This window comes from Equus asinus, chromosome 21 (assembly GCF_041296235.1).
Source record: "Equus asinus isolate D_3611 breed Donkey chromosome 21, EquAss-T2T_v2, whole genome shotgun sequence".
In the NCBI taxonomy this organism is placed as follows: Eukaryota; Metazoa; Chordata; class Mammalia; order Perissodactyla; family Equidae; genus Equus; species Equus asinus.
In genome coordinates, this window is record NC_091810.1 from 59,365,080 (window position 1) to 59,386,462 (window position 21,383).

Below are 21,383 nucleotides of genomic sequence, written 5' to 3' on the forward strand. Positions count from 1 at the left end.
AGTCGCCAGGGGCTGGGGGGAGAGGGATGGGGGAGTTGTCATTCAATAGATGTGGCGTTTCAGTTATGCAAGATGAAAAAGTTCTAGAGATCTGTTACACAACAACAAACATGTAGTTAACACCACTATACCGTACACTTAACAGATAAGACGCTAAATTTTATGTTACGTGTTTCTGACCACAATAGAAAAAAAAGAAAAAGCAGCCACGAGGAAAGCAGATGCTGCTGGACGCCCTCTCTTTCTCCAGCACCCAGAGTGGGCTTCTGAATGGATGATGCATGGTGTAAAACGAGAGAAACAGCTCTGCACGCAGTGAATTAGAATGGGATTATCTCAGCACCGTGAACACAAACGCTCCAGCTCTGCCTTCTCAGCTCCCTTTGCTCAATTGTGCCCATGATCCTCATTGCTGCTCACGTCCCCAGAGAGGGCCCCTTCCTGAGACTGATTTGTAGTAACACAGAACGCTCTGGAAGCTAGCTCTCAGCCACAGAGGTTATCCTCCCATGGGGAGAGGAACTATTTTCACTGGCGCGACCTCTGGATCTAGGCAAGACGCCCTTGGGAGCCTTCAAGGCCACGGCCTCCTCAACTCTGAATCTTGACTCAGGCCGCCTGATTCACAGATGGATCAGTTTTGTCCCTTCCTTTCCATAGCATGGCAGACAAGCATTCTGGGCCCCCTGGGGCCAGCCAAGTCATCCAGTCAGGGTCAGGCCACTATGTCTGGAGGAATGTAGAGGCTTGGAGAGGGTCCAGGGGCAGCCCATTGACAGTGATTAAAGGACTGGACACCAAGGCAAACAGCGGGGATGGGGGGCCCTCAACACGACCTACAGCGGTTTCCAGTAGGGAGGCCCCACAAAGCTGGCGACAGCATCCAGCTGCTTCCTCCCTCCCCAAAGGGGCCTGACCAGGGGGAGATGTTTCATTTGTGCTGCAAAGGAAGGCGGAATTCAGAGAACAGCTTCTGCCATGGAGAAGTTTAACACAAAAGTAGGCCCCTCAGAGACAGGATGGAAACATTTTGCCTAGATCCTTAAGGAAAACCCTGGGATAAAATATATGTAAAACCCTTGGCTTTACAGCATGTGGCCCAAAGGATGTCCTAAGTAAATAGCAGTGAGCATTATTTTCCCTTCTAATGCTTTTGTAACAAAAATCTTCATGCAGCTTCCAAGAAAAGCCAATAGCAAGAAAAGGCCTATGAAGTCAGAATATGGGTTATCACAGCAGGGAGGGGTACTAACAGGGAAGGGACAAAGGGAACATTCTGGGGTATTAGCAATGGGGACGCATGAGTGAATGCTCATGAAAAAATTCATCAGCTCTTCAATTAAAGTTGTGCACATTAAGTACTTTAGTGTTCTATCTCAATAGAAAAGTGTAAAAGAAAAATGGACAAAAACCTCGGAAGCAGTTAGAAATCTCTTTTTTGTTGAGTCCAATAAAATTTTCTGCTATGATGGAATGCTTTCTCTCTGTGCTGTCCAATACAGTAGCCAGTAGCCATATGCAGCTATTGATTACTTTCAACGCGGCTAGTGTGACTGAAGAACTAAATTTTTAATTTAGATAAATTTAAATGTCATAACTACATGTGGCTGGCAGCTACCTTAACGCACAGGGCAGCTCTAAGGTATTGCAAGTCTCAAAGGCAAAGACTTCCTTTTCTTCGCATCTCCCTCAAAGCACCTAATGGATCAGCATATATCACATGCACTTTGGGAGCCAAATAAATGTCCACTTAATAATAACATGTATTTCATAAAACATTCTATCACCTAGGAATAAATAGGAATGAACTTACACATAACAGATTATTCTCAAAAGTATTATTTTGAATGAAAGAAGGCTTACACAAAAGGGCACACACTGTAGGATTTTCTTTATATGAAGTTCTAGAAAAAGCAAAAGTAACCCACAGTAACACAAATCATAACAGTGGTTGCCTCGAGGTGGGAGGAGTTAACCAGAAAGGAACATAAGAGAACTTTTGGGGATGACAGAAATATTCTGTATCTTGATGGGGTGAGGGGCAAGGTGGTTACACAGGTGTATACAACTGTCAAAACCCAAACTGTAATCTTAAGATCTGTGCATTTTACGTAAATTATACTTCAACTTAAAAAGACATACACACAAAAATACTTAAGCAATGAATGAGATTTACAAGGCACTTTTCACATTTTATTTGTCATTTTTCAGTAACCACATCTCAGCACCCTGGGGCAGACATTATTAACATTTGACAAATGAAGAAAATAAACAGATTAGTCATTTGTCCAAGCAGTAGAACAGAATGGGCAACCTCGAAGCCACGCCCTTGTCCCCGTGCCATCCAGCTTTCCCAAGGGATCAAAGTCATTTATTCTCAGAGTGCCACCCCCTCCCCACGGCACCCCCAGGAGGCCTTACCAGCACGTGGCCATCGGCCTTGGGCTGCCGGGCCAGGCTCACCCCCATCCACTCATCATCCCGGTCTTCCCGGCAGGTCTTTCCACAGGACATGCCCCGATTCTTCCCTGGAGGAAAAGAGAAAAGCCAGACTTGGTCTGAGGAACGCTGTTCTGCTGGCTGCTTTTCAAAGGGTAGTCTATAACTCAAAGGTTTGTTACCAGCCCGTGAGGAAACAAGGAACTTGCAAAACAAAAGGTAAATTGACCCCGTCACTACGTACTCTGTTTAATTCAGCCAATATTTTTTTCATAGCAAGACTTTCTCAATGAAGGAAGCAGTGCATTGATTTATATTCTGAAGCAAGTTCCTTAATTTGTCATGTACCAGTTAACAAACAGTTTCAAAATCAGTCATTTTGAGTAGCACCAGAGAACACCATGGACACCTCTCCTTCTCTGCTAAAGAAAATCATGACAATTCTTCACCTTAAAAAACTAGTTAAGTCATCTTGATGGGAACTTCAACTTCAACTCTGGAGAAAGTAAGGACTTGAAGTGATGATTACAATAAAATAACTCCTGCTTATTTAGGACCTACTATGTGCCAACCAAAATTCTGTGTATCCACCTCTATTATCTCAATCTTCTCAAGGTAATCCTTGTGAGGCAGCTAATTTAATTCTGATTTCACAGATGAGGAAACTGAGGCCAACAGGACTATGGGACAATCCCAATAAGTCCCAACTAGTAACTGGCAGAGCTGGGCTCTGAACCCAGACAGATCCATCTGATTCCAAAGACAGTGTATCTTCCACTAGACCAAAGTGAGGTTTTTAAAACATCCTTCAGGGTCTGGCCCAATGGCATAGTGGTTAAGTTCTTGTGCTCTGCTTCAGTTGGCCTGGGGTTCGCAGGTTCAGATCCTAGGCATGGACCTACATACCACTCATCAAGCCATGCTATGGAGGTGACCCATGTACAAAGTGGAAGAAAATTAGCACAGATATTAGCTCAGGTACAATCTTTCTCAAGCAAACAGAGAAAGATTGGCAACAGATATTAGCTTAGGGCCAGTCATCCTCACCAAAAAAAATACATAAATAAAATAAAATAAAGCATCCCTCAATCATCTCTTTCCCTACTTAAAATACAAAACCTCACATTGATTTTAATGGCGTCTCCCCTTGTAAACAAAATAGAATCCCAATACCTTACCCTGGCCTGCTGGGCCCCACATGACCCAGCCCTGGCTCACCTTTGCCAACTGCCTCTGCTTCCACTCTCCCCTGCTCACCACTCCAGTGACACCACCCTTGCTCTATACTTTAAAATGGTACATGCTTTGCTCCACTTGGGAGGTTCTGCCTCAGGTATCTGCCCAGCTAACTACTGTGCATCTTTCTAATGATGTGAAGATGTTACTTCCCCAGACCCTCCAATCTACATTAGCAAATACCCATCTCCCCTCTGGTCTTCTCACACTCAATTATTACTTTTAATGTCTCTTTTGCCCACTAATTGGTTAGGCCCAGGATGGCAGGATCTTTGTTCACCGGCGTATCCCAGTGCTTAGTATGTAATAGGTACTCAGTACATGATGGATGAACAGATGGATGGATGGAAGAGTGGATGAATGATCAGCCCACTCTGGGAAGAGAAGAAAAAGAGGAAAGTATGAGGGTGAGAATCTGTTTCCACCTTGGCAGTGATGTCCACCCACCTCGAGCCATGTCCAGTTCGGTGCATCTCCGGTCAGGGTTGGTGTGGATGCGGCACTTAAACACAGCCCCGGGGGACTTCACTGAAGTGCTATACTTGGAATCTGCCTTTGGCGCACCCACAAGGACCCTGCATCAAGAAGAAAGGGCATTCTGTCACAACTCAATACCAGGAAAGAGGCAACCGATGGTCAAGTCCTCACCCAGCCATGGGTAGGCTGTCTGAACACTCGCTGGGAAACCATACCCCAGCATTATACCATGCTGGTGGGTGAGCAGAGATGGGGGCGCTCCTAGAGTGAACTTGTTAGATTTTCTCCAGGCACGTTAAAAGTTTAAGGTTGGTTGAGAACATATACAACCAACAAAGGGTTCCTAACCAGCATCTAAAAAGAACTCCTATAAATCAATAAGGAAAATACAGACAAATCAATAGAATAATGGGCCAAAGTCTCGAACAGATACCTGATGAAAAAAGATAACCAAGGAGCCAGTAAACATGAAAAGGTGCTCAACTCTAATAGTTATCAGAGAAATCCAAATGAGATACCACTTCACACCTACTAAAAGGCTAAAACCAAAAAGACTGAAAATACCGAGTGCTGGCGCACCTGGAACTCTCATACACTGCTGGTAAGAGTGTAAACCGTTACTGTTTTGGAAAACTATTCGACAGTTTCTAATAAAGCTGACCCTGTGCCTACTCAGCACTTCCACTTCTAGGAATATACCTAACAGAAATGCATGTGTGTGTCTACCAGGAGACATGTACAAAAACGTTCACAGCTGAACATTAGTGGCCAAAAACTAGAAGAAACCCAAAGGTCCATCAATGCTAGAATGGACGAGTAAACTGTGGTATGGAAATACAACAGCTTTCTACACAGCAGCAAAAATCAGTGAACATCCAACTGCAACCCCATGGATGAATCTCACAATATAACACTTAGCAAAAGACATCAGGGCAATAATGTACTCACTGCCTGTTTCCATTTATCTGAAGTTCAAAAGCAGGTGAAATTTAACTGCGGTGTTAGAGGTCAGGATAACAGTCACCTCTGGGGAGGAGCAAGCGGGTTGTATTAGGGAGAGGGGGCTTCTGGAGGTGCTTATGATGCTCTGTTTCTCGACTTCAGTGGTGTTTACACGAATCTATGATAATTCATTAAATTGTATAAATGATACAAGCATTTTTCTGGATGTGTTACATTTCAATAAAAAAAATTAAGTGAATAAATAAAAAATAAGAATCCTCGAGATGCCACTTCCCTCCTGTGTCCCCACCACACCCAAATGTGCATTTATGGGAAACAGGAAGGAAGTCGCAGCAGTGTGGGATCATAAACCTCATCCTCTATCCCAACATGGACAGAGATGGAATAGTTCGCCTACAAGCAGGGGCAAGAACAAAGCTCTGCATCCTTCACCTTGAACTGGAAAGCTGCCTTGGGGATGGGCCAACCCCAGCAGAGCCCTTCCCCACTGGAGGAAAAAAAGCAAGACACTCCAAGAAGATAGAAGAGACACACTCGGTCCTGTGTGAGGGCAGAACATGGGGGTATTGGCAGCAAGTTCCCCTCCAGACGTTATGAAAACTATTTTGACCTACCATTTTATGCATTGTTTCCAGAGAGCAATCAACCAAAGAGCTATGCAGAGAATCCTAACCACCACCAATCAATTGGCACAGTTGGTGCTGAGCTTTGAGCCATTTGGAAAAGGACTTGTACAATAAGACTTTAAACGAAATCCACACTGATGTTCAAAAAGTAGAAAATCCCAAGCCCCCACTCAGTGAGAACTTGAGTTGCTCCATATCTCAAGCAGCCTGGAAACAGATGCAATTCACCCTGTAAAGGTATTGGGCACATTACGAAATATATCATCTCCCACTTGCCTTGGAATACAAAGTATTATCCATTTTGTACCTGTGGAAAAGGTGTCTGGCAGAGGTTAGAATGACCCTACACAGCCTCCCTGGGGATACGGAAAGCTGGCCAAGGCTGCCCTCCCTTTTCTTGAAAGCCACTTTCATCTTGGATCTTAGACATTCACTCATACACCCCTACCGTGGCCTCAGAATGAGGCTGCTCCCCCACCAACACTCCAGCTGAGCACGGGGCTGGGTATCTACATATCATACAACAGAAGTCCGAGATCCTCAGACGGGCCTTCAGCAAGGCTGGCAGATATCACAAGGGGCACCCACACTAGTCTGGCTCAGAGATACGGTGTCAGTTTCACAGGAAGGCATGTGGATCCCACTGCCCCTGAGCCCAATCTCTCAACATCCAGAACATGAAGGATCTCTGAGGACACAAGGAACCAGAGAGATCCACCCCTTACTGGAGCATTTCTTTCCAAGTCAGTCTTAGAGCGTCTGCATTTGATTCTGTGAGGAATCAAATAACACCATGCTGGGATGTAAGAGGAGCCAGGCCCCCAACAGTGAGGGCACCCAACCTGCCCAGCGGCCTTTCAATAACACCCTAGGAAGCTGCCCGTCCAGGTGCTGCTGGGCAACTCACACTCCTCCGGCCTCCCCTCCCCGTGGTGGGCCACAGCTGCAGCATCCCCAAGTAGAAGCAGGGCTGGACCCACAGTCTTTGGAAATCTCAGCAAGCACATGGCGCTTTCCCAAACAGACCACACCGCCTCCGTCACCGCACAAGAGCAGTTTGGCTGGCCCGTGGCTGCTCTAAGTCAAATGCATGATGACACACAAAACGAAACTCCAGTACAGAGAAAGCCACATTAAGGGATCAATTTCCCCCCTCGCTTCTGGGGCTGCGCTTTAGAGCCACCAGGGCGAGCCAAGGGTTGCTCCCTCTAACACCAGTCATGTTTTCACAGGTGAGAAGAATTAGCAGCTTGACATATCTAAACTGCTGAAACATCCACTGCCTCTCCACATGTCAGGTTGTAGATGCTGGGGAACACAAAATGCTCCTCCACTCAAAAATCCCTGTGGGACAGGGCTGGGTCCAAAACCTCCCAGCAACTCCAAATTTACATCAGCACAGTGAATAAACGCAACTTGCAATTCATTTTATAAAAATCACAAGAAACAAACAAGGGGGAGAATTCATCCTGCAGAAAGGAAAGGGAAGGGGTACAAGAAACTACAGGCTGTTTCTCTCGCGTGTCCCCCAAATTGGCATCGGAACCCTGGACATTTCGGACAGTGCCCTTGCTCCCAATTTACAGACCCAGATTCACATCTTATCCAAGCAGGAAGGGATCCTGGAGACCTTAAATCCCAGGTCCTGATTCTACAGCCTAGAGCCAAGACTGAGAGGGGCAAAATTTATACCAAATCTGAAGCAGAGAAAGGACCTGAATTATTTTTCCCTTCCAAGCCTAAGGTACTCAATGGTTCTAACAACAATGGCTGATAACAGCTCTCTGGTTCAAACTCTTAGTCCGCTGATCAGATAAGGAGGTTTTTCCCAAATCCTGTATAATGGGAAATGAAGCAAGAGATAAGGGGGCGTGTGTGCACACGTGTGCATGACATTCACGGGGGTGGCATGCTGGAGAAGGAGCTTGTATCTCTGTGTTTACAGAACATCGTGGCTTCCTCTGCTGCCTGGCGCTGCTCTTTACCTAGGCCGCCGGCCAGCAAGGCTGCTGCTGCAGGCCAGCCGATGAGCTTGTCTTTTCTGAAGTTAGTTCAGCTGGCTATGTGCCAGGCTGATCCCACAAGACGGAGAGAGTGCAATGGCCCAGAGCTCAGGACAAGCCACCGAAAAGATGCCATCTGCGTTTTCTCATTCTTTGAGTTATAAGGAGACATCCCAGCCACTTCAAACATTCCCCAAAATCTTCCCCAGCACTCTTGATGAGACAATAAGATGTTTCTTTCCTCTGTACAGTTACCATATAAAAGGGTCTGTGTGTTCCCACCCACAGGCTCCCATCAATAAATCGTCTGGCTGATTCTCACCTTTGCTCGCTACTTCAAGTGTGGTCCTCGGACCAGCAGCATGGAAAACACCTGGGAGCCTGAAGGAAATGCAGAATCGCAGGCCCCCACTAAATTAGAACATGCATTTTAACAAGCTCTCCATGTGCTTTATAGTCTAAGAAGTGCTATATAAATACCCACACTGATTATAAATAATCATGTGCAGTATGAACAGATGACCCTTGAGAAGCGGAACTCTCCTATCCCATCCCCAAAGATGCACACAAACTTCAAAGACATTTTCGAGTTCTCTCATTAACTCAGAGCCCTGGATTTCTCATCACAAAGACCACCAGCATGTATGCGGCACTTGGAGCGTGCAGGTGCTGGGCTAGGCTCCTTCTGGGCAGAATCACGTTTAATCTTCACTGCAGCCCTATGGGAGGCACTAATCGTATCTGCATTTTACAGATGGAGAAGCAGGCAGCCAGAGGGTCTTGGGACCTGCCCGAGCCCACAAAGCAGGGTAAGATGCCAAGCTGCAGACTGCACCCCAGCAGTTGAGGGCAGTGCCCCCTCCCCTATTCTGCCCACCCCACATCAGCCAGAGAGGAGGAAAAGGGGGGCCAACAGACATCGAGTGACGCTCTGCTGCCAGCTGCGCACACCTATGACCTTGACTGAAAAAGCCCACGTGAGGCTCTGCAGGTGACTCCGAGGTTAGAACTCTGATGTAGAAGCTCCATCATGCCAAAGGACAGACCGGGTTTGGAACTGAAAGAGGCCTTTCACCTCCCCATCAGGCTGAATTTCCAACACCTTCTTGCTGTCTTAAAAGGTTTACATTCTGGCATGGTGTTGCCCAGAGGTCTGCCTCCCTTAATGAGTCGTTCATATGCCTATTTGGAAATGGGGGCCCATCATCTGCCAGCACCAGTGATGCTCACAGGTTGTCTGATTCCTTGCTCAAGGTAACGCTGGCAGGCAACTTCTTGTGTGCATTTTACTCAGAGATGGGGGCTCATACCGCTGTTAACTGGCAGAGCTGAGACTTGAACTCAGGGCGTCCATATCCAAGGCATGCTCTTTCCAGTCTCCCAAACTCCCTCCTACTGTGGCTGTTTAAATGCCCTCCATTTTTCCAACACGGCCACTTCCCTGGTTGACCTCTGTGTGGTCAAGCTGGCTACAGAGGCTCCCGTCCGGCTGCCCATCCTGCTCTGAAGCTATGCCTCACACCCTGAGAGCAAACTGCAGGTAAATTTCCTGGAGAGCAGGTGGCAGAAAAGGAGTGAGCCAGAGCTGCCTCCCTGGGGAAGGCTCTGAACTGACTGTGTCTCAGAGGCTGCCTCCCTCCCCACAAATGCCACAGCAGTGATTCCACAGGGCGGAATTACAGCCAGACTGAGGACAGCAACTGGGGATTAAAAACCTTAAACCCATTAGGTTTGCTTTCATGCATTTTGATCCCCAAGCCAAAACTTCCCCTGGGACCCACGTTTCAGTTACATGAGTCAAATTCAATCACTGTGTGCCCACCGCACCGCAAGGAAGCCCTGGGAAGCGCTCCACATCCCCTACCGGGCAAAAATAGCCAAGACTTGAGCAGAGGCAGAGCTGGTGCCAGGAGAGCCACCTCTGACCACACCAAACCCCTCACTCCCAGAGGGAGCGGCTCTCTAGGGCCAATGCTTGCCAACTGGAGCCTTGGAACCTGAAAGGCCTCAGAAGCTCCTCTTTTTACATTTGGGGAAACTGAGGCTCCAGGTGTTTAAGCAGTGGATACTAACTGCTTTTTAGGGGTTTTAAACTAACAGTTCCACCTAAATTCTAAGCTCTGAGGCAAGTTACTCAGAGCGATGAAGTGGAAGAAGCACAGGGGTTTAAATTCTGCCTCTACCACTAATAAGCTGTGTGACCTCAGACAAGTTTCTCAACTACCTGAGCATCAGTTTTCTTCCTCTGTAAAGCAGGAGGAAGAAAAATGCACGTAATAAGAGTTCTTGTAAGGTTTATAAAGTAAGATGTTTATAAAGCACCTAGCATGGTGCTTGCTACAGAGTAGGTGTTTAAAGAAATGTCAGAATGCTGAGCAGCAAGCCAAAAACCTTGGCACCCAACCCATCCCAGCTCCACTTCTTGGCAGCACCCCCAGGAACGCACAGATCCTTAGAATCTCAGTCCCTTTCCTGGTGTCCAGGGCAGGAGTTTGTTCAGACCTTCAGCTGAGATCACAGAAATCCAGGAATGGCTAGGACACTTCCACCACTAGTAAGAGACTGCAAAAGTAGCCATAATTCTCCAAACTTCCTGTATCCACGCCCTTTTCAACATGACCTTGCAGCCCCTTCCATGAGGAAGTGGAATCTGTTTCCCCCTTCTCTTGAATGTGGGCTAGCCCTGTAACCTGCATTGGCCAAGAGAATGTGACAGAAGCGGCATGGTTTGACTTCTCAGTCTAAGCTTCAAGAGACTACACACACTTCTGATTGTTCCCTTGGCAATGAGACATCCAATGGCCCAGATACCAGGTGTATGTACAAGCCCAGGCTACTGGAGGATGAAAGACACATGGAGCAGAGATGAGCCATTCTAGACCAGCCGACCAGCCAGCCAACCAGCCAACCCAGGTGCCGACCCCAGATGCATGAGTGAGCCCAGCTGAGAACAGAACCACCAGCTCTACCCAGCCTAAACTTCCAACCACAGAATCATGAACTAATAAATGGTGATTGGTTTAAGCCGCTGAGTTTTAGGGTAGTTTGTTATACAGCAATACTGCAGCCATAGGAAACAGATACCTCGTCAAGCTAGGGCACGCCACCTCTGACGGGAACTGGACCGTGGTACCCCCATCACCCACCAGTTGCTCCTGAGTCCAACCCAGGAATCCAACTCCACAGCTGAGAACTGCTGCTACTGCCCCTTTAACTGCCTGGTGGCCTTGCCTTCCCCCAAAGGAATCTCACTGCCAACCAGGACCATGGACTTTATGGAGGGCCTGAAATGAGAAAGGCAGAGTGAGGTGGTGGAAACTACCCTGAAGAGTGTGCCAGCTCCTCTCCAGCCGTGTGGCTGTGGGCAAGTCCCCTGGCCACTCAACCCTCCCTTCTCTCTAAAACAAAACCCATACACAGACCCCTGCCCAGGGCAGTGGCGAGGCACAGAAGGAACCAGTAAGTATTGGGAGGGGGCCATGCACCCAGGATGGCCCGACCTTCGAGAGCAGGGTAGGATCTTTCATCTGCCAAGGCCAAGAACAGACAGAAATGCTCCTAAAAGAAGCACCAGGGCACTTTTTCTTCCTCCTCAGGAAGCCAAGACCTTGACCAAGGGCTTGATGGGGGTGGGGAGGGCAGCACAGCCAACCCTGAGAAGAGCCAGATGAACATTCAGTCAGGTCCACCTGGGTTCAAATCACAACTCGGCAATCTCTTGGTAACCTTGGAGTTGGTTTCTGTGCCTCAGCTATAGTAGCCCCACTGCCTCAGGGTGACCATGAGCATAGCACCTCGATACTCAGGAAGGACTCACAGAAGGCTGCAATAATAATGATTTTTATTCTGGGAACCCTAGGTTGGAGTAAGCAAAGGGAGGGAGAGGGGTGCAATCCATATGAGAAACTGCTGAGTCAGAATGAAACAGACGGAGTTCCATGTCAAGCGGGAAAGAGCAGAGACACAGGCAGGGTCCCCTCTAAGAGAGGCATCAGCACCCCTTGCCACCCTGTCAGGGAGTGAAAGGTCCTCAGAGGCTGCTGCCCCGGGCCAGGGGCTTGGGTGTCAGCAGATGCACTGCGAGGAGGCAGCTGGAGAAGGAAGCACGGCAAAAGGGCCAATGTTTTCCTTCTCTACCTAAGAGCATCAAGTAAATTTTAAAACCCAAAAGGCAGAGCAAGCTACAGAATTCTGGGAGACTGAGTAAAAGCCTTGAAGCCTTCCTGTTGGTTTTCTTGTGATAATGTTCTCTTCTGAGAAAAGTAGGTCAATACTTTACTTTTTTTTTTTTTTTTTTTTGCCAAAATTATCACCACCACCCTACCTTGGAACCATAGCCCTACCTCCTAGACTTATCTGGAGCCTGGGATGAGGGCCAGAGCTCCCCATAACAGGGTGGCCTCCCAGCTGCTCTGAGAGAAGGAAGAGGCACACAAAACTCTAGGATTTACAACCCCACAGGTCTCCAATTAAAGCAGCCATTTCAGATCCTTTTTGGAAGCAGACACGATGTAAATGAATACACAAAAATGCAGATTTAGGTAGAGCATGACCAAAATTTTAGAGACCATACATAATGAAGAGTGCGTCTTATGCAAGACTAACTCATTCATTTCTGTACTTGGTATTGACCCGCGAATTTTGATAAGTGAATGAATGAATGAACAAAGGTACTGAAAGCAAACCCTTTTAGCATTTAAAGTCCGGGTGAAGAAGACCATTAGTCTCAAAAGTCAGATCAGAGTAACAATAGAAATAATGACTAGTATTTATCAGGGGTTTACTGGGTGCTGCATGCTGTGTTTCAGGCTTTGCAGACATCATCTCATCTAACGCCCCAACAACATGAGGGAGAAACTCTTACTCCTCTCTTTTGCAGAGGAGGGAACGAGGTTCAAAGACCTGAAGTAATTTGCCAAGATCACACAGCTCCTAAACGGGGGCTAAGTCAGGCTGGGGACAGGGCTGACATTGCGCCCACTCTCTAGGTCACCATGCACTTGTGTGTCTTGGCAGCACCTACCTTTTATGGCACAGAAACCACAGATTTGGTTATTGCTGGGGTATTGGAGGCTGTTATAAGGAAGGCAGAGCCAGGAAGAACCCATTCCCGAGCCTGGAACATCGACACTCCAGGACCCATCCTGGTGGAGAAAAGGTACTAAGAGCCGCGTCATGTCTGCTCTGGGGTCTGCGCACATTGCACATTTTACACTAGACGGTTGGAAAGGGGCGGGAGGGACCACCTGGGCTTAAGTACACCCAGGGATGAGCTGAGATGAAGGAAACTCGTTTCACCCCTTTTTGATGTTCAGATTTTGAGGGACACATCATCCCTCTCACATATTGTTGGCCACTAGCACAGAAAGTCTGACTCTGTGTGGGTTTCTTTAATAAAGTTACAATTCCAGGGGTAAATCCTAAACACTGGCCACCCTGGGTACCTTCCCCATCCACTCTCCAAACAGAGTTTAAATAAGCAGTGGGAACCAGGAAGACTCAATGTTAGCAGATGGAGGGATGGTAACAAAAGCAGCCCAGGGAGGTTAGATGGATACATGGAATATTCCAGAATGCTCCACCTCTCCTAGGACACTTCTGTCTTAACATCAGACAGACTCGATGTGAGAACAGACCCTATAAACGTCCCTGGCAAAAAAATCACTGGGTCCCTGTCTACCCAGTGATCCAGTATCCCTGGAAAGCAGAACCCTAGTACCCCCACAGGTAGCCAGTGGGTCATGAATAAGCACCCCTAAAGGGTGTCACAGGGGAGTTACCAGTACTGCAATTCCAAAACTTTTCCAGCAAAGCAGGCAGAACAGAACCTCACAAGACAGACAGTTAGATGCCTTGAAGCCCCAAACTCAGACTCTTGACTTCCTGAGAGACAGAGGCCCAGCTGTACCACCCTCTCGCCGTGTGACCTGGGCAAATAACGTCTCTGCACCTCAGTTCTCCCTGTTGTGAATGGGGCTAAAACAACTGTAGGGAACATTAAATGAGCTAACATGGATAAAGCGTGTAGGACAGTACTTGACACATGCTAAGTACTCAGGAATGGTACTGCTGCTGCTGCCATTATTGCTACTGCTGCAAATTTAAACTCACAACTGAAGTGCTTTTTGTTCTCCCAAAAAGCAGAATTGGGGACCAAGTGAGCCTGTGGTTTCAAAGACACTAGATTTTTCCCAATCTTGGATTCATTTTCGCTTCCTAAGCCTCCCTCTGGCAAAAAGGAGGGTTATGATAAAACACTTTATTCTGCTTTGGTTGGTGGCCAAATCCACTTGGCTTAAAGGATTTGTGGTTCACAAGGTACCAGGGATGAGGTCTTGTGCTCCCTCTAGTCGAGAACTCATCAACTGCCCGATGGCTCAAAGTAAGCTGGAGCTCTCTTCCTTCTCCCTCACCTGAGACTTCCCTGACATCAGTAAGAGGCACCTATGAGTCAGGTGGCAGCAAGAGGATCTGGTGTCTGCTTCTGGATCAGTTCCAACAGCCCACAGCCAATCCTAACGCTCCCCACACTGATACTGTGGCACAAACGCTCCCCAGCCACAACTGGAGGCCGAGGAACACGACTCGTACTTTTCTAACACAGCAATTCACACACGATGGGCTCGATGGCAGCCATGAAGGTGTGCGTCATCTCGTGCCGTTCAGCTCAAGGGGGCAGTCAGCTGACAGCCTCCAGCTGCAGCCCCGTCAGGATTGCTGTGTGGCCTCAGCTTGATTGCTGCTCTTCCCAGGCAGCTGTAGCCCGTGACTGATGTGGGTGTGGGGGGGAGGGTCCTGTTGAGTTGGCTGAGACTTTAATCAGATCTGCATCAAAGTCTGAGGCTCTCCCTGCCCAATCCTGTTTCATCCCCCTTGTTCTTTCATAGGCCTTACTGCTGCCCCCCAACAATTCTCTTGCACTCCTGTCTGTCTAGCATCTGCTTCCCAGAGGATGTGAACGGACCCAAGCCCCCAGTCAATGTGCGTTGATCACTGAGGCTGCGGTAAGCTTCCATTCCCTGACTGGCAAACTGGAAACCACTCATCAGGTAGCCCCAAAGATTCAGCTAAAGACTATTACACCTGGGAAAGCATTTGACCCCTTGTAGATGCCCAGCAAATACTATCTGATGGAATCATTCATTTTCATTTCTTAAGGTTACATGCTACTCCCTTAAAAGCAAATTATTTCTGAGGACACCCTGGCTGCTTTTAATAAATGTAAAAAACGACATTTCCCCAGACACAATAAGAGTTATCAGAAGAAGACCATTTCCTGAGCAGCAGCACATCACCAGGGAATCAGAGCTGGCTGGGGCCCGGCCCTTCACACCCTCACACTCAGGGCTGTTAGTGACTGGCTGAGAAGAGTCTGTCTTCTTGCCCTGGAAGGTTCTCCCTTGGGCAAGACAGCTGCCTCTGCTCCAGCCAGCTTTCAGCACTAGCTCAGGAAACAGCACCCTCACCAGCTTCTCAAGAGCTTCAGAGAACTCCCCGGAAACCTCGAGAGACGTTTTCTGGGTGCCTTTAGAACTTGGGCCTCATACACATGTGATCCCTTCCTGGGAGCTTGAGAAAGGCTCTGCAGGGCCAGTGAGAACCAGGAACAAGGTCTGAAAAAGCTATTCGCAGAAAATCCAGATGGGGAAGTGGAGCTACATGCCCGCCTGAGAGCCTGGCATGGGACAGAAGAAGCCGGCAGAGACGTCCACCACAGAGGTTATGAGAAGGCACAGCTGCCACCGCCATTTCTGGTGTCTCCTCACAAAGACTGGAGGGAGGGGGGAGGTCATGGTCCCAGGGTCCCTCTTCTAAAGGTTTTACCCTCACAAGGTCTCTCCTCTGCCCCTCTGAACAACCAATGACTGCCCAAGGACAAGCCTCTCCCTCATCAGAGCCCATATCTTATAGTTGGCCTGAGACAAGAGTAGAACCCCAAGATCTTCCCACCCATCAGATTGTGAGTAGATTTCTCATTCTTGAGTCCCTACCCCTTAGCACAGAAGAGGCACTCCAATGTTTGAGAAATGAAAAGAGAAAGAATTCAGCCTCTTTGCCTGTCCACTATTAGTTTTCAGTTAAATTTAAGCACGCCTGTTTGTTTTAATATTCAAATATGCCAAGGGTTGACTTTTCTTTTTCTTATATCACCTTTTGATCTTTGTCTAGTCCTGTAAGAGTTAAGTCATTGCTTTAAACCAGCGCTGTCCAGGAGAAATTTCTGTGATGATGAAAATGTTCTGTGTGCTGTCCAATACAGTAGCCGCTAGCCATATGTGGCAATTGAAAACTTGAAACGTGGCTAGCACGACTGAGGAACAGCACTCTTAATTCTATTTGCTTGTAATTAATTTTAATTTAAATAGCAATACATCTGGCTAGTGGCAATGACACTGGCAGTGCAGAACTGTCTGGCTTGTTCTTTTAACTCTCAGCCTTAATGCAAATTGAGGATGCTGCGTTCTCCTTGGCTCTGAATTGCCTCCTATTCCTCACTGAATGATGCTCTGACAACCTTAACAAAGCAAAAAGCCGGCGCGTCTTCCATTTCCGAGCACTTGCTCTGTGCCTGAGCACAGCCATCTTGATGTGTCCCAGGAGATGGAGCAGGAAGCACATCGCCAGAAAGGAAGCCAGTGCACCCCACCACCTCAGACTCCAGGGCGTCTGGGGCAGAGAGGAAGGAGGGAAGGGGAGGGGTGTGAAAGAAACCCACTCTGGGGGCTGGACGCCAGCCGGGCTGCATTTATTTATATCACAGGGTGTCACAGTTGTCTGCCCTGCAGCTGAGGAACAGGTCCATGTCTAAGGGAAGGGACAGAAACAGGCTTTGTCCATGTTCCCTGGCACCCACTGCTGTTGTTCAAAGGGTGCGAGAAGACCCGGGGGGTGGAAAGTAGAGGAGAGGAAAATAGCTCTGGGCAGTCAGACACCCTCTGGGTGTCCCTGGAAAAGAGGAAACTGAGTCACTTGCATGTTTGAATCCAAACCATACAAATGACATCTGTAACACCGCCTAAGTTATTCTGGCCCACCTCGCCACAGGGACAACTCTCACTGCCCAGAGCACATCAACAGAGGGACCAGTCAAGCCAAACGCTTTGAGAGAGGCTGGGTCTAGGGCTCTGTTCTCAACGCAATGTGAGTGCAGAAGCCCCCAGCGCTCAGAAAGCAAGGTCACTCCCATCCCTTACACAAACGCAGGACTTTCTGATCAGTGACAATTTGGGTTTAAGAAGAACTGCTAGGAACACTCAGTTACAGGATTAGAGAAGCGCCAGTTCTCCTGACAGAGCACATATGCGTGCTTGGCGATGTGCGTCTGGGACCCCTTAACACTGGGAACCCTCTGCTCTGCCACCCACAGAGCCCACGCTGACCCTGGAGCCTGGTCTCTCTCCCTGCCCCTCCAGCACATTCTTCTCAATCCCTCACCCTACATACAACAAATCCTTCCACCTGTAAAAAATGTTTAATTAGCATGAAGCAAACTTACTAAGCCACTAATATTGAATTAAGAAGCTAAAGAGGAATTTCTTCTCAAGAAGAAAGACACCTGACACAGGGCTTAATTAACATTTGCCTTCTTTTCCTTTGAGAGTTTCAATATGTTACTTTTCCTTCTCACATCCATCACTTACCTTCCCACTCATTTTGACTGTCTGTGACCTTTTTAAGTACCCCCTCATGCAGGCTGCTATGCTCTTCTATTGCACTGGGGCCACCGTTTGGTAAGTTACTCCAAAACTCCAGTGCCTGAGGAAGCTAATTCATTTCTCGAAAGTACACACTTTAGCTTCACCAACCCTTTGGAAATGCATGGAAAATGCCTTAAGACCTCCCTCCTCTCTGACCCAGCAATTCTAAGCCCAGGAATTTACTCGAAGGAAATAATAAAGGATGTCCGCAAGACTCTAGTTAAAAGGATGTTTACCCCCGCTGCTGTTTATAATCGTGAATAATTGGAAACAACCTACACATCCCTCAAGCAGGGCCAAAAGATCCAGGGCCCAGGGGCTGCCGGGTAGAAAGAGACCAACAATCGGTCACTAAGTCAATCAACCAACTCCAGAGCTGAAAGTTAAGGCAGAGACCTAGAGTAGGTCCAGGTTCCACAGGGCCTGAATCTTCTCAATTTAGGGTGACTACCTTTAAGAAAACTAATACAAAATTCAGTATAAAATTAGACACAGAGCCTTAGTAGGGGTCCACTCAAGTAAGAGGCCTTTGACGGAAGTTTCTTTAGTCTTGCAGTAAGTCTAGCCTCTAGAAAAAGGAGAAAGGAGGAGAGGTTGGAAGTCTCCTGCATCAAAGGCCACGGTTTACCAAGACGGGGCTACATAATCAGAGAATAATGTTCAAGGTCTAGGACAAGAATACTGGGGGGAAAGGGAGAGGAGAGAAAAGGGATAGGAAAATACTTGGAAAAAGCAGCAAGAGGAAGAAATCAAGGAGATAAGCAAAAACTAAGACGAAATTAAGGCGGGGGGGGAGGGAAAGAGAAAATCTGCTTTAAAAACATTTCCAGAGAGCTTAGTTGGTACCTGAAAAACTACAGGGACAAGCGCTCCAATAGAAAAAGCGGCCCGCTCAGTGTCAGAAGCAGAGGGGACTTCTGAGACCAGCAGCCTGGCTGCACGGCTTCCTAAGGCCGCCTGAAATACCTGCCCCACACCTGCAGTGGCACCAAGGCCATGCACCAGCAGCAGTGTCCAGTTCCACACCCTCTCTGCCGTTTATCCTGGGTGCAGAGTTGAAGGCCAGACCGTCTTTCCCTGCACTTGCCAGAGCTAGTCCCATTGCACAGCTGTTCCTCATCCCCTTTTTAAAATAAAGCAGGCTCAGCTCTTTTCCCAGGTCAGATCTGCTCTTGACTACCCCCAGTAGTTCCCCTGCTGGGGCAGCTCTGACCTGTGGCCCATCCAAACCCAGGTGATAGGGTCCTGGCACCCCTCCCTCCTCAAAGAGCTTCAAGAGCTCCCAGGCACACAAGCCCCGCAGCTGCCGATCCCACAGCGCACTCCAGCTCCCCTGCCTGCCTCCCTCAGTAGCCCCCTGCCCGGAGCAGCCCTTCTATTTTTGACAGCTCTCCCCACATGCTTTGTGCCAAGGTCACACAGCCCCAGAGCGCAGCCTAGGATTCTGGGATGGCTTCTCCAATTGCTTTTGCCCAGGCTGCCTTCTCTACCAAATCCAAAACCCACCGTGGACTCTGGGCGTGGGGGACACAGAAAAGGTGTTCAGCCTGCTTTGCTTTAAAAAGGGGATTCAGCAAGTGCAGGAATACACAGTCTGGCCTTAAACTCAGCAACTGGGGTAAAGGCAGGGAGGGAGATGTGGAACTGGAGAGGAGCTACACACGGACTTAAAACTGGTTCTCTAGGAGGCAGCTCTCCTGAACAGCACAATTGTTAACGGGCTGGCTGGTCACAGAGTCCCCACTTTTCCAGCAATGCTTGAGGACTCAGATCTGCAAACCCTCCCTTTTCCATCAGCCTCTGTCCAAGTCAGAGCAGTGACTCTCTGGCAGCACGACATGCTAGAACACACACCTCACTGACCTAGCCCCCAGCCTGCAACCCCTAAGGATGCTCACACTAAGGTTGGTGACCACACAATAAAACCAATCCCAGACTGCTTGTTACCCAGGCTGGGGCATGACCTTAAATAGGGGAATGATCCCAGTCAAACTCTCTTTGATGAAGAGGTAACCCTTGTGTGGCTGTTTCATACCTCTTGTCCACCAGAAAGGGTCAAGGAGGGACCAGTCTCCCCTCCTTTGGGGCTGGACACCCAAGCTTTACACCCCTTAGCTCATGGTGCTCAGTGGGGGAAGCTCCCACCCCTTGCGATTCTTAGGGGGACACTCAGGGGGCAACTAGCCTCGTTGACCTCTACAGAACCACATCCCTCTCCTAAGGCTCCTGGTGCTTGTCTCCAGCCGACCTATGTGAAATAAGGCCCAAACTGCCCCAGAAATCACCCACTGGCCTCAGCACTCAGGGTCCTGGTCCACCCTCCTTCCCCGCATCCTGGACCCTCTCAGCCCGCTTCCGCAGAGGGCTTTGGGGGCGGGGGGAGGGGGGGCATCTGGGCTCCACTGCGCCCCTCTGGTTCCCAGACACTTGGCCTCTGGGGAGCCCCACTTCCCCCACACGCGCACACAGCCTATTCCCCTCACATCCCCAGTTACTCAGCTTCCTGCGCTCAGAGGCGCCGGAGAGGCGGGTGGGGCTGACAAGAGTTCCCCAAAACGGAGGAGTCTGCACCCCGTGTCTCCTGGGGCGTGCGGCGTTCAGGGTGCCAGCCGGGCCAGCAGCGGCCCCTCGGAGACATAGGAGCCAAGTTACTTTGCGACCAACACAGTTAAGCCGAGTCTGGCGGGGAGGCCGAGGGGGTCAACGCCAGCGATTCTCTCGCACACTCGGGGCTGGGACCCCGGGGATGCGCCCGGCCCGGTCCCTCCGACTCTGGGCGCCCCCTGGGACCCGCGTCCTCCGTCCTCCTCGCCTTTCCTCTGCGGCCGAGCTGCGCGCAGCGGAGACATTTAAATCGCCCCCTCGGGACGGCGGCGTGGAGGAGGCCGGAAAGGCGGCGGCGGCGGCCGGCCGGGGGCTGGGGCCCGGGCGGCGGGCCGGGGTCGGGGAGCGGGAGGGCACTCACCAGCGCGTGTTGTCGTGGAAATGCTCCAGCACCGCGTAGCCGAAGAAGGAACCGGCGGGCCCCTGGAAGCGCACGGGGCGCTGCGGGTCGAGGTTGTAGGCGCCCGCGGGGGTCCCCGCGGCCACCAGCGCCAGGAGCAGCGCGCGGAGTCCCCCGGCGCCCCTCCGCGCCGCCGGGCCGCCCATCCCCAGCCGGCCGCCGCCCTCCCCTCTGCCCCGCGAGCAGGGCGCCGAGCGCACCGGCGGCGGGGCCGCGGGGTCCGCCGACGGCCGGGAGGCTCCCGGGGCTGGAGCTCTGCACTCGGGCACGGGCGGGATGCGGCGCCGGGCCGGGGGCGGTAGGCCGAGCGGACGCCGAAGGCGAGCACACGGCCGGCCCGGAGCGGGCGGCGTCCTCAGTCCAGCCGAGAAGTCTGCGCGCTCGGCGAGCGGGTCCCGGGCCGGGCGGCTCTGGACTGCGGAGAGGCGCGCCCGCGGGGTGGGCGGCCTGGGCTGCCGGCGGCGGGACGGCGCAGCGGCGCCCCCTGCGGGCCGCGAGCCCCACGCGCCTAGCTGGCCGGAGAGAGCGCGGGACCCGCCAGGAAGCCTCCGGCGGCCCCACCTCCCCGCCGCGCCCTGGGCGCTTGGGGTCCCGGCGACCCTAATCCTCTCCACAGCTGCGAGTTCTGCCGGCCCTGCTAGGTCTGTTTGCGTCTCTCCTTCCCTCTCAGTCTCACGCTCACACCAAGGACCAAAGGAAGCCTGTGAAGGATCGAGTTTAGATTCTAGCCCTGCCCATCTACTGCCCCTTCACCCAGCTGTGAGATAACCTGCAGGAGGCAAGCGCTCAGTAAACGCCAGCTGTAGTTGTTAATAACAGTAGCCACGTGGGAGTGCGCAGAGTATCCCTCCAGGTTATACTCACCGGTCTTCTACACCATTGATCCCTAAGGGTGGTCTCCGCACCAGCAGCATCAAAGTCACCTGGGAACCGGTTA

The 21,383-nt window shown here is 50.1% G+C and overlaps 1 protein-coding gene across 2 annotated transcripts in view; it reads right to left on the reverse strand.

Moving 5' to 3' along the window:
- ITGA9 (integrin subunit alpha 9) overlaps window positions 1–20,906 on the reverse strand; it is a 332,491-nt gene extending 311,585 nt beyond the window's left edge. Inside the window, exons 1-3 of one of the 2 annotated variants that reach the window (XM_044754042.2) lie at window positions 20,408–20,906; window positions 4,123–4,250; window positions 2,422–2,528 (exon numbers count right to left, since the gene is read on the reverse strand). In XM_044754042.2, coding sequence (XP_044609977.1) covers window positions 2,422–2,528; window positions 4,123–4,250; window positions 20,408–20,592 — 420 coding nt within the window. In that variant the 5' untranslated portion in view covers window positions 20,593–20,906. Of the gene's footprint in view, window positions 1–2,421; window positions 2,529–4,122; window positions 4,251–18,419; window positions 18,560–20,407 lie in introns of those variants that run through there. The other variant, XM_070493860.1, reaches the window with a different exon arrangement.
- Between the last annotated feature and the right edge of the window lie 477 nt (window positions 20,907–21,383).